Genomic DNA, 13316 nt, shown 5'->3' with positions numbered 1-13316 from the left:
GCACACTGCTAAAAATTGGTAGACTTTGCTAAACTCAGTCTTGCTTCGAGAGGCCTTCTGCCATATCTGTGTCAGCCCTTGAGGCTCTGCGATATCACGTATCTTGAAAGCACCGCTTAGCTGAGCCGTGTGAGGTTCTACAGGATGATTTTCCATAATCAATACTGGGTCAGCTAAACAAAAAAAGTCTTTAACTGGAATCTCAGAACATCATTGTGTGTGCATGTTTTTGTGGCAACTAAGCACTTAACTGATTGATCGGCTACTGATAGACCTATGAAGTAAATTGAACTGCTTATAGCCTCTTTACGAGGGCTTTGACAGAAGGCCTTGGGTGTACTTGCCTAAGACTTCAAATAAAGTTCTAATATTTTGGAGGATGTGTTCTTTGAGCATTAGAAATACACACAATATGTCAACAATCATGCCTGCTGCTTGCTCAGCGCAAACTGTATAGACCTTTCAGAAGACGCTTCAGTCAGCCTGGATAGCTACAGCAAGCAATGCCACACAACAGTCATTACCGTGTTGTTGTTTTTTACTTAAGGACATATGAGTTATCAATGCCCCTTAGATCAACATAAACAAAGTAAGGTGAAGGAGGACTCTGGTACTGCACTTCTTCAAGAGTACAGATGTAGAGAGGCCAGACTACAACCAGTGGTGCCTGTGTACATAATCCACATCATCACAGAGAAAAAAACCCCACATCTTGGTATAATGGTCGAAGATGGAGATGGTTGCTAATTTACAGGACAATGATTTCTAAAAAAGTGTTTAAAGTTACCTGAATTTCTGCATGAAGTGCTCCAAGAATGAGATCTGATCTTCAGATTAGAAGCCACAGTAATAGATAAAGATGCGTTTAACAAACAACGCATGCGACTTTGCCATGTTTTTATTGAACAAATGGTTTAAGCAATTAAGGTCATTGACAGAAAAAGTGCTGGAACCTCTCAGATAATGGCCTCTTTAAAAGTGCAAGTATAAAGTGGCTACCTGCTATTCACAATGCAATTCTCTTCAAGTGCAATGCTGGCCAATCAAAAGAGCTTTCAGAGGACCTCAGACACAAAGCTGCTGGAAGCATATAACGCATCGGTTTTGTAAAGACCTGAACTTACATCAGTCCACAGTTAGGCATTGTTACAAATGAAGGAAATGTGGCAATGCTCCTATTCGTCATAGGAGTGGGCGTCCTACAAAGTCCAAAAGTTGAACTTTTTGGTAAATGTCCTAAGGGTTATATTTAGACAAAACAAAACATTGCATCTGTGCTGGATTCACTGTTCTATCTCAAGACACAGTTTGCAGCTGTTAAGTGGCAAAGCAATTCAAAGTTCCAAATGTTAGATGACCTAGCCGTTAAAACATGTATATTTCTAAGTACAAGAAGACATCTCACAATCATACATAAAGCGAAAAAAATTCGTATCTTAGCTCACAATACATCTTATTTGTTGTTCAGCAACTATAGAATGGATTGTTCGGCAGCTACAGAAGGTTTTTGGCCAAGGCTATTGCCAATAAAAGAGGCTCCATTTGTTACTATAAGTACGGCTTCACCCTTTCCATCAACAACCTTTACCGTTTAAACTGCCTGTTCAATAAAGATATGGCATCGTAAATTGTTGTTTCCTTAAAAAAATGTTTGGGTTATTTAGACGCCGCTCATGCGGAAAGTCAGTTGTATTCCAAAGGTGTTTTTCTCACAAGCAACTGAAGTAAAAAGAACCTATGTCAGGTCGGGTCCGGCGGGTGAAGACTACCCTCACTGCTGACACAATTCATGATCTGAAAACTGTTGAGCATCTCAGCTTGCAGCATGCTCTCCACGCCGAAGAATCGGAAATCAAAACCGAACGGTTTCGAATGAAAAGCATCTTTGGCAAGCTGACATGTACAAAACACAATCCGTGTGCCCTTTGCAAACCCCGTCTGATCATATTTAATCAGCAAGCCTGTAGCAGCCTCAGTGTTTTCCTACACAGCTTTACCTCGGCAACAACCTATCCTGTTTGTCTTGGTTTTCCGTTGACCTCAAGCTCTCCCTGCCTTTGGCCTGGTCTACAGAGAGCTGGTGTACAGTGCTGACCACAGGGCCTTGTTTCCTGCCAGCATTGGGCAGAGGCTGTTTTCGGTGGCCAAAGCATTGCCGATACACGGCTGGCTTGGCATATTCTCCACCAACCTCTCCAATTATTCTTATGAAAACAGCGATAGTCATAAAAGAGCTGTAGTCTGCCCGTGCCTGATTGGAACTGCAAGACTGTGGTGAGTTATACAGATCTCTCAGCCAACATGTGAACAATGCCATCTCCATGCGCCCTGTTACAGCTAATCACAACGAATCAAATCATAACTGTAGGAGTTCCAAGTCTTGGCTCTACTGAATACTGTGGAACGCTCCCCAGTTGGAATAGGTTTTGGCAGCAAGTTTTGAACATGCACTTCATCTCCTGCAAATGGGATACATTAATGCAGAATCTGGACGGCAATCAAGCTAAATAACTGACAGTGATTAAACTGACATGTCAGAGACACTGGATGAATGTTTAAAGCTAAGAATAAAAACGCCTCACATTAAAGGTTATATCAATATTAAGAACCGACAAAGAGAGCGGGAATAAGGTGTTAATCATCTGAGGGTACATACTGTCACCACTGCTTCAAGGTTTTTCAGAAGATCAGTCAGGGAGGATGAGCAAACCATAACTTTTTGGTATTAATTTTTGGATCCTCATCCTGGATCAAAAACAGATTTTAATTAAACAATGCCATTTAGCCCAATGCAAATATCAACATGAATCCAGGAAGCCAGATGTTAAAATGTAGTCTGCCCGATCTGTCCATCATTTAAAAAGCCATGTTTCTTTTCTTGAACAGACAAGCCAAAAGACTTGCCAAGTGTTACCCAAATCATATTCCATCACTGCACATTACGTTTTGAGAGTGTGTTTAACATTGGCAGTGAAGAAACCAATAAACAAAAAACATATCGGGTTGTATTGTGTGGTCTAAAGTGGTGGTTTAGTGTTTTCTGCAGCAAAACCAGCTAGTAAAATGCAATGTGATTTCCACCTAGTGGGTTTTTAGAAACAGAATTGAACTCATTTAGAACTTTGAAAAGCGGTGGATGACTTCTGTGTTTGCTTGTAATGTCCTAACACAGGTAACCCAACGGCAGCTATACGTACATATATGCCATTCTGGCTGCTCCTGTTAAGCTAAAATAAGAATAAGAATCTATTAAGCTAAAAAGGGATATTTATTGACCTAGACTGTTAGAAGCTCCACTAGAAACTTTTACGGTCCTTCCTGTAGACAAAATGTGTTTTGTTGTCATTGGCTGACAAGAGATGTCATATCTTTAAAGAACCTGACAGCCAGAGATGCCATATCTGTGAAAAACCACGCAAACCCATGACAGTTTACATATCATCACAACCTGGAGTCGAGTGCTTCATTGAAGGGTAAAAATAGTGTCGTGAAAAGGTAGAGATGTTCAACATCTTCTACATGGAATCACCTTAATCTTATTTGTAAAACTTAAACTCACAACCATGAGCAATCACTTTGAGTTATAATTGCATGACTGTCTCCCATCTCTTATTATTGATCACATGTTTTAAATATGACTGTTATAACTAACATGCTTATATGGTTTGTAGTACTGCGGAAACATTTTGAGGAACATGCAACAAGAGACAAAAGCATCTGAAATGATAATATTTACCAAAAGGCAGCAATCAGAACCCCCAATCCTCAGAAACCTTTCTTGGTATACACTACCTAAAGTCTGAGTTTTTGCATCTTGATGATAATCATTTCAGATGTAATTAATTTGATTCTCCACAAAACAACTGTTCCTGTTTGTCACCTTTCTGAATTCCTGAGCAAACTAAATGGTGTTTCCATCAGCATTTAACACCAGACACTTGTTAATGCACACAGCACTCTGCTGCCAACACCAATTACACGAGGCCCATTTTTGTTTTTGTTCCAAGCCACGTAGTCATGGAAACCTTACAAGAGTCAAGACAGAGTAGAAAAGCACTGAAAATAAAATAATTGACTGAAAAACTCCCGTGAAATGGCAAAAAACTGGCAGTCTTCCTCGCTCTAAAACGCTGGTGTGAATTAGGAATGATATAGTGACAATACATGGTTATCTTGCTTAAGGGTCCAAACCTCAAACAAGCATGAGACTAGCTCTGCCAGCAAGCCCAAATGTGTCTGGGGAAAATCCCAGCAAACCAATTAATGTTTTATTGGAGAGACAATGGAAAAAAAAGGCAGCAGGAACATACCGTGGAAGGAGAGTCTTCCTCTCACTGTGTTCTTGCCCATCTTGTTTTCGGCTACGCACTCGTAGACCCCTGCATCCTCCTGTTGAAAACTGGGGATCTCCAGAACCACGTTGGAGTTCTTCATCTTGACTTTGCTGGGGAACGGAACCCCGTTGGCCCTTCTCCATGTAATCTCAGGAACGGGGCTTTGCGACGGTGGAGGAGAGAAGATTAATGTGGCTAGAGGAGGCCGCGCCGACGTTAAATGTTAACAGCGGCGTGGTTAATGTACAGATTAAAAATGTTAACTCCAAAGAAACCCTGCATCCTTACACACCAACAGCAGGAGATACTAGTTACAAATAGCAGGAAAACATTTAAAACGCACAGAACACCATAGTCTGGCTCTCATGAGGTTAAAATAGTGATGTTGCTTTGGGGAAATAAACAAACCAATATGTCAGTAAAAAAGTATAACCAATTAAAACTGGAATTATGTTTATTTTTAGAATTGGGTAGATAACCCTCATTAGAGTTTATCAAGCTACATCGTCCTCATTTCAATTCAGGCCCTTGCATGGGGAGAGTGCTCATCCACTAATGGGATTAAGTTATCAGCAGAATTGCTTTTAAGCTTTTAAAACAAGTTGCTTTTTATGGTGCTTCGGAATTCTGCTTATTTTCAGTATTAAGCAGATAACATTTTAATTGCCTACTCTTAATGCGCAGTCTAAACTTGACTGTGTTCAGATTTTTTTTTTCATTTGACAACATTGTTATTGCCTTTTATAACAGTCTAGAGGAGAGCGAGAGGGCTCTGTTATACAGTGAACCCCCTACCAGACATTGACAAGTGTGATGTAAAAGCTGTTGAGAAGGTAGCAAAACGCGGGCGGCCCAAAGTTGCTGAAAGTTGGGACTGCCGTCAAAGTCGGCATCCCCCGCCCATGATTGAAAACGGCGCGGAACTCCACTTACTTGCCCAAAGCGAAGCACTCCAGCGTCACGACGGATCCCTTGGCAGCCGGCACCGTGTCAGGGAAATGAACTTCTATTTTGGGTTCGTATTCGCCCATCACTCCTATGGTGCACAAAAGCGAACACAGTTTGTTCTTCCATCCATAATTCATATTGAACTCGATACAAGTGCATAACAATAAGCACGACGGCATGTGAGCATCATGGCCATGAATGCTTGGCGGGAGAGAAATGTTATTTTCGACCTGAGCTCAGGAGAATGACATGTACGAAAGGCCACAAATAATTTGCGCCGATCTGAGGGGCGACGCAGTGTGGCGAGGCGTGGAGTTGGCTGCCGCGTTTGGACTGTTCGCGAATATTTCGTTTAGACAACGGCACCGTTTGTTTTATGTGAAAGCAACTGCAGAACGGAAAATACATTTTATAGCAATCGAGCAGGGCTATCTGCAGGCCCGACTGACACAGCAAAGGCTTGTGGGCTAAAACGTAAGAGCGTGTACTGAACACTGTCACTGTTATTGCTAAGTAAATGTATCAACAGCACAACTAATAACTAATAATTCCTGACTAACCTGTGACTACAATGAAGAAATTATTCAAATAGATGTGAGATTGATCAAGTAAATTATATAAATAAACAAAGCTATAAAGTAATACCCATTTAAACAGCAAACCTCTTTAACGCAGGGCCATGTGTATAGCTGTAGTGGAACATGTGGTGAAGTGTGTGGTTTGTCTCGGTGATGGTTACAAGTGAAAATCCATGCAATGTGACACTGTGGTCACGACTGCTCAGACCTCCTATGAAGTGATTCCTATAGTTATCAATTCACAGCCTCAGACCACTTCCTGTCTGGTGTGATGCAGGAGACTTCCTCACCGTCCGTCCTCAGGACCAGAGGTGTGGGTGAGCTGAGGACCTTGCCCTTCGTGACACGGTTGACCACCACACAGGTGTAGTTCCCCACATCGGAGGGCTCCACCTTCGCGATGTAAAGGTTGCCGGTCTCCTGAGAGACGAAACGTCTGCTGTCTTGCTGGACGAAGTACGGGTACTCGTTGAACACCCAGGCGAATGACAGGTCTGAAGAGGATGCAACACACGATCAAACCTACTGTGTTGTCTCTGTCGGACAACTGCATTACATCAAACTGCAAATTTGGGGTTTTCTGCTCATACTTCCTTAGTTGTGTTGGGAGTAGTGTGAGTTTAACATTCATATATTGTAAACATTTATCATAACACATAGCTATATGGCCCACCTATAAATCATATAAACACATTTTGGAATGCGTATGCAGAGAGCTTCATTCAAGATAGACAGTTGAACACAGAAGGTGATACATGGATGTGTGGACTTAATACTATCGTTATGTATGGGTTATGAATGCTTTACTAAGTCTTAAGTTAAGGGCTCTCACGAATAAAGTATTGCCTGAAATGTGCTATTTGCAAACTCCTAGTGCAGAAAGATGCTATTTGTCATGAAAGATGAACTGCAAAAATCACATTGTTTACTCTGTCAGATCAACTGTTTTGCTCTACTGCACTCAAATTTGAGTTGAGAATTGAATGACTTCTAATTAAATTCCAATGCAAGGCCTAAAAAGCTGTTTGAATAAAGAAACATGGCCGTACCTCCTGCAGATGTAGGTGTACCACACAGTAGAACCACTCCCTGGCCCTCGCGGACTGACACCGCACTTCTTGCCTGGGTTCTGAAGTTCAAGTCTGTCATGTAGATGGGAAAAATAAAAGAAATTAAGTGCTGCTGTGAATATTTCATGCAAATTTAAAGCAAATGATATAAAACAAAGACAGGAGCACTTGAAATGCTTTAACTGAAAGATGAATGTGAAATGCTTTCTCATCCCCCACTCTGTAAGAAATTGTTGCTCCATTCACAAATTAAATTGCAGATAATAAGCCTGAGCAATAAAATTGCGATCAGTAATTATCTAAAATTAAAGCCCAATGACAATAATTATTTGTTCTGAGGTCATTTTCGATAGGCATTTGAGAAAATCATATTGCATCAAAGCCCTCACTTGTACAATGATGGGGGATTTTCAGCAATTACAAGGACTGTTTTCATGATGAGAAAAATGTATCCTCATTCCCATCAAAGCAATCAAGCTGTTAGCATTAAGTTCTGTCAGCCAGTATATGTTAGAAACTACAACAGGTTATAAGCAGGATTATCAGACCATTGAGCCAGTCACAAAGAGGAAGAAATTGCTGTTTAAAATTACACAGGGCATTTGTGAATAGATTTATTGAAAAACAACAGCACACGCCATACATCACTAACTTAAAAAGCTTTTCTTCATTTAGAAAAAGAGCCTCGCGATTAAATTATTCAACTCAGTCTTCGATTACCTCACTTCTTTGCCTCACACAATATGCTGGATCACTTTAGCCTTTTCAATATTTCTGCATTTTTCCATAATAGCGCATGATCAGCTTTCAATAAATAAAGTAAATAAAGCAAATGAATTCATCTGAATTGTGATACTGTGATAATTCTCTTTATACATCAAATGTGCAGCAATTTATTTCGCAGATCTGTATTTTTAAGCCATACTGTCCGGGATAAACTAAAAATCCTTTCACTCTGCTGTTCACAGCCGAGCAGTGTTCAGTGTTACCAAATCCCAACACCATCCCAACACCAGTCAGCGTGCACTGGTTGCAACTCACATGCAAACTGGAGGCTGGCTCTCCTGCTGACCACGGCTCCCAGTGGGCTGAAGGCCGTGCACTGGTATGTTCCAGCGTCCTGTGTCCGGTCCAGACTCCTAATGACCAGGTTTCCTCCAGACAGCCGGCGGCGATGGTCGGCCCTGAGATCAATTAGTGTGCCGTTCAGCGACCACCTGTCACACGACCAATCACACAGCAGACAGTGCTCAGTTGGCAGGCGGAGATGTGAGCACAGAGGTGACCGCCAGACCTGGCTGGAGGAGAATTTAGAAATGACTGAGGAGGCACACAAATACCAAACAGGTTACTACAGAAGCATCTTGGAACAGAAACGTAAACTAACTAATGTAAACTCTCCCAGAAGTAAACTAACACTCCCAGAAGTAAACTAACACTCCCAGAATGTGAAGATCTACTTGCCAACTATGAAGCAAGTCTGATCTTGGCAGTTTCTGAATTCTGAAGGGTAATCAAAACTGTACTGTACATCTCTGGGTGTTATGTTGTTTCCAGTGATATTCTGTAGTTTGTTTTCTTTGATGGTCTTTCTAATTACTGTTACCTATCGTGCTTCCATATGTATCAACCGCCCTAATCACCAGGGCTTTGGATCGCAGCCCATTGGAGGTCACACCAGCTAGAGGGCCTCTCAGAAGCCAGGCTCCTTCTGCGGAAGCCCTCCGTAAAGCATGGGAGCATCTTCATAGGACCTTGGGGCTTGCCAGTCTTCTCCTGTGACAGGCTGTCGGCGGATCCCCGCGGTCGGGGCTGCGTGCCTGCGTCGGGGCCTGGCGGCCGGGAGGGGAGGGGCCTGGCGGCGGGAGGGGAGGGGCCTGGCGGCCGGGAGGGGAGGGGCCTGGGAGCGCATGCTAATTTGCGAGTGCGGAAAATAGTGCTGAGGGAGGATGAAGCGAAAGGGAACATGAAGGAGAAGGATCCAACGATGCCTGGAGGATTTCATGGCACCCAAATCCCTGTGACGCCGGCACTGCAGACACCTCCTGGAGTGTTTACCGGGTCGATGTGTGAGGCGCTTTGTGCATTCGCTATCGGAAATTCTCAGCCCCTAACGCAGGATATAGGCTGGTCGTTGCCACCCACTCCATGGAATTCACATACTTATTCTGAAAGCATCTCTCTTCTTTCTCTCAACATACGTGTCCCTGTGTGGCCCGGGTTAACCGTATGACATCGAGCTCTGGGGAATCCAAGCAGTGGTCCTGGTGCCACAGGGCACTTGTGCATTTGTCTGGTCTTTGCTCATGTATTTCACAGGCCAGGACTATAAATACCTGGTCCTTTTCAGAGTCATTATCTATACAAGCAGATGTACAGAGTGCAAGCGTGGTGCACACCAGGGTTAAGGGGCCAGAACAAAAGCGTTCTTAACATCTCCGCACCACGGGCAATCGCATTCGCATTCTGGCCAAATCACCAGCCGCTTCGAACGCGAGCCACCTCGACCCAGTCCCCCGCCACCAAACCCCCGTCAACCCCCTGCCCCTCCCCCCCGACCGGCGAGATGCAAATGGTAGCGGCTCGACATCAATGAGCTTGTTTCAGTTCTGCGGGCTGGTTATAAATAGACACGGAGCGAGCCCGGCCTGATGAAGGGCACTTGACACACAGCCGCACGTAGGTGCCGCGTCTGTGCGCAGGGCGAGGGAGAGAGCGAGCGAGGGTGGCCGGGGGGGTGGGGGGTGTTAAGTGAGGTTACGTCCGCCTCAGGGCTTTCTGGGAAACGCTGGGTCTCCTGTGTCAGTGCAGCTGAACTCCACTCAACCCTGCTGCTCATATCAATTTTGAATGGAAGGCGGGCAGAAAGGTTTGGCTGATGGGAGTGGTGCCTCTGGGGCTCCAGAGCTCTGGGCTCATCAGCTCATCTCTCCCCCCCCCCCCTCCCCCTTCTCATTTCCTGGAGCACAGACGTCCTCGCACCTGTAGACGGCTCTGGAGAGCAAGCTGTGGTAGGCGTGATCCCACGTGGTCCAGCCAAGAAAGAGATCCCTCTCAAACACACACATGTGGCCAGCCCAGGCCAGTCACTCCAGTAGCAAATCATGGCTGCCCTAAATGACTCACACACACACACACACACACACACACACACACACACACACACACACACACACACACACTTTCTCTCTCTCTCTCTCTCTCTCTCTCTCTGTGTGTGTCTGTCTCAAGCTGAGAGATACAGTACAGGGCCCTCTGCTTTAGAAGAGAAAGCAGGTTTTTCTTTTCCTGATCTCCTGACACCTTGCAGTGCAATTTCGCGGAAATAATTTGTTGTTCAGTCTTGAGTATGTGGCCGCGATATCAGCCACCACCTAGGAAGAAGGCTGCTTCATCATGCAAGCCCCAACAGGGCAGTCGATGGTGAACTGTTTCATAACTTTGATAAATGCAAGTTCCTTGTGAGCAAGATCACTGACTTTTCTGTCACCAATCATGGGGCGCTCACTGAAGACTCCGCAGATTAACTGAAATCCTTCTGGCAATTTGCTCGATACATCTTGCCTCGACTCAGCATGGGGATTTGACAGCATTTGCCAAATGTTTATGCTTTGGACTTTCTTGTGGAAACGTATTTATTTATTTATTTGCTGGACAAGGAGCATTTTTTGGGGGGCGGCAAAAGCAAGTGTTTCATTGTCCCGCCGCCCACAAGTGTGCGACTGGAAACCACATCTGCCTTCGTTTCTATTTATTCCGGCAAGTTGACAACTCAGCACCCTGGAGAGGAGAGGGAGAGGAGAGGGAGAGGAGAGGAGGACGCGAGAGGGCGCGAGAAGAACAGACTCAGACCCATTTGCACATCAAGAATGGCTCCTGGGTTGATGCTGCATCGCTGAGAATGCATGCAGCCTTTTGTAGGAGACAGAGGAGAGGACACGCGGAGGAAGAAAGAGGTGCAGCCCATATAACCAAGATAAACATTCATTGCTTGTCTTTAGGTGGTGGAGGCTTGGTGGGCTGTGCGAGGGGATGGGGGTGGGGTTGATGGAGAGGAGGGTGGTGGAACTGCGGAGGGGGGGGGTGGGACTGTGAGAGAGAGATTGGGGTGTGGTGGAGGAGGAGGAGGAGGAGGAGGGTGGTGGTGTAGTGGGGGCTGGGGGTGGTGGTGGTGGTGATGGGGGGGGGTGTTGATACAGAAGAAGGAACAACACCAAGGCAGGCAAGTGATTAAAAATTCATTTCCTTAAGACTGGTCTCCCCAATCATTCCCTCCCAAGACACTGCGTGCAGTAACACCACTCTGCTAACCAACGGCTCCTTGTGTGCGTCCACTGGCTGATGCTTTACAGAGATAACAGGGACAAGGAGACTCAGTATGAAAGGCTATACCTCTAGATTTGCTCATTTCCAATTTGCTTTCAAAGGCACCGGTATGCAAAATAAGCTGTTCTATAAAAGATGCACATATTACACACTGGATTTGGCATAGTGTACATAGAATGATGCAGAGAACTGATGGGTTCCATGCTTAATTGATGTTGTTGTTCTAATGCAATCGTTAAGTCCAACTGCCCAGCAGCAGGTAAACACTGCAGTTTGTTTAGCTTAGATCCTGTGAGGTGTAACCTCAAGACACTGGATTCAGGCTGGGTTTCCCAATGAAGTGATGAATTCTGTAACGTAATAACAAAGGAGTGGAAAACAAGAGCTTGTTTTATGTTTCCTGCAAGTCTTCCTAACCGCTGAATTTAATGTCCTCCGTTAAGTCCGTACCTGCACCTTGTCTGGGCAAAAGCATCTATTGATCACAAATGTGAGGATATTAATTTCCTCTTGATAATTAAAATGTTCATACAAAAAAAATCCATATTTTTCTGAGAATGACAAAAGGATAATTTCAGGATAACGAACATCATTTTAGTCTGACATCTAGAGCAGTGTAGAGCGGTTTCAACAAAGAAGACTCCATGATTGGGCAGCTATAATGACTTAGATAACATAGCGAGAGATATATTTCATATTTGAACAAATAGCATCAAGATGGTGCTCATAAAGCATTTAGTGCTGCAGCGCTGTTAGCAACTTTGCCCCTGATCTTTGTGTAAGAAACATTTTTTCACCATATATGCATGCATGCTTTCTTATACACAACTACAGTGTGTGAAAGTCCTACCAAACAGGTCCCGAGCTAATGAAGCTATGCTGCAGTAGCCTTCACCAACAGATCCACTAGTCCTCTCTTGTTTATAGTCCATTATTAGCTGAGAAAGTTGATACCAACCAGGGCGTCTGTGGCACAGAAAGCTGAAGCAGCACAGAAAGGAGGAGCCAGGAGGAGCCAGGGGCCCACAGCAGTACCTGTATTGAGGAGCAGGGAGGCCCTTCGCGTCACAGGTGAGCGTGGCCTCTTCTTCAGGTAAACCCACAGGCACCATCAAATCACTGGGTTCCATGCGCCATTTGGGCCCATGGAATGCTTTAGAATCCAGACATTCTGTGGAGAGCAAACGTCAGATGTCTGTAATGAACGTTTAATACAGTGTCTACCTAAGGACTTCAAACAGCAGCGCGCTCTTTATATTAGTACATATAACCACTGTACTGTAGCCTGCAGCACATTAAACACATATTACTGAATTCTGATGGGGACAAGGGTGTATTGATGGCCTGCGTTACGATGGGAAAAAAATCTAACGTCGATTCAAGTGAATGTCATGATTCATCAAAACAGTTAAAAAAACAATAATAGTTCTGATACTGGCTAGGATAGTCAACACACACAAAGTGGAAATCCCTGTGATTTACTAAAAAGCTAGTAATAGCTGTACATTGTAGCCTTCTGTGATATCGACATTGCATAGGCCAATACGGCAATAATGATTATCAAATAACACGTTGTACAGCCCTTGTCTACAAGTCTCATATTACATAGGGCACAGATGCATAGAGCCGTACAGTTTTTTTTATACTGAAGGAATGTAATTACACTTAGAGCTTGTTGAGAGGAAAGAGGCACTGTGTGAGTTGCCACTGGATGGTAATGGGGAATATACAAGCCATTCCCAGTGAATGTACTCAGGACAGAGGAGGAATAATGGCATAATGTCATTGTTTCTCACTTTTATTTAACCAGGAAAATTAGATTTTAAAAGATTAAGAGAAAAAGTCTCCCAGTTGAAGATAGTTATGAAATTATATTAACCTGGGAAACTATTTTTAACAGTATTGATTTTCATCCTCGTATCTGCAGTGAAATAGCAGCGACTTTAAAAATGGAAAATCCAAACAAGACTCCAGGAGTATTATGATGCAAATCTTCAGTAAATCTGAAGGACAGTGTTATTTCATACATATACAGTTTCAGAAGAATATTTGTGACTGCA

At 43.9% G+C, this 13316-nt stretch overlaps 1 protein-coding gene across 4 annotated transcripts in view; it reads right to left on the bottom strand.

Moving 5' to 3' along the window:
• cntn3a.2 (contactin 3a, tandem duplicate 2) overlaps positions 1-13316 on the bottom strand; it is a 72470-nt gene that overhangs the window by 22891 nt on the left and 36263 nt on the right. For 3 of the 4 annotated variants that reach the window (XM_076983622.1, XM_076983624.1, XM_076983621.1), the window contains exons 3-8: positions 12292-12427; positions 7972-8147; positions 6910-7002; positions 6151-6354; positions 5268-5370; positions 4311-4495 (exon numbers count right to left, since the gene is read on the bottom strand). In XM_076983622.1, the coding sequence (XP_076839737.1) occupies positions 4311-4495; positions 5268-5370; positions 6151-6354; positions 6910-7002; positions 7972-8147; positions 12292-12427 (897 nt within the window). Of the gene's footprint in view, positions 1-4310; positions 4496-5267; positions 5371-6150; positions 6355-6909; positions 7003-7971; positions 8148-9912; positions 10055-12291; positions 12428-13316 lie in introns of those variants that run through there. The other variant, XM_076983623.1, reaches the window with a different exon arrangement.

This window comes from Brachyhypopomus gauderio, chromosome 21, assembly GCF_052324685.1.
Source record: "Brachyhypopomus gauderio isolate BG-103 chromosome 21, BGAUD_0.2, whole genome shotgun sequence".
NCBI lineage: Eukaryota > Metazoa > Chordata > Actinopteri > Gymnotiformes > Hypopomidae > Brachyhypopomus > Brachyhypopomus gauderio.
The sequence above is the reverse complement of the archived record's forward strand: the minus strand, read 5'-3'. Positions and strand labels throughout refer to the sequence as shown.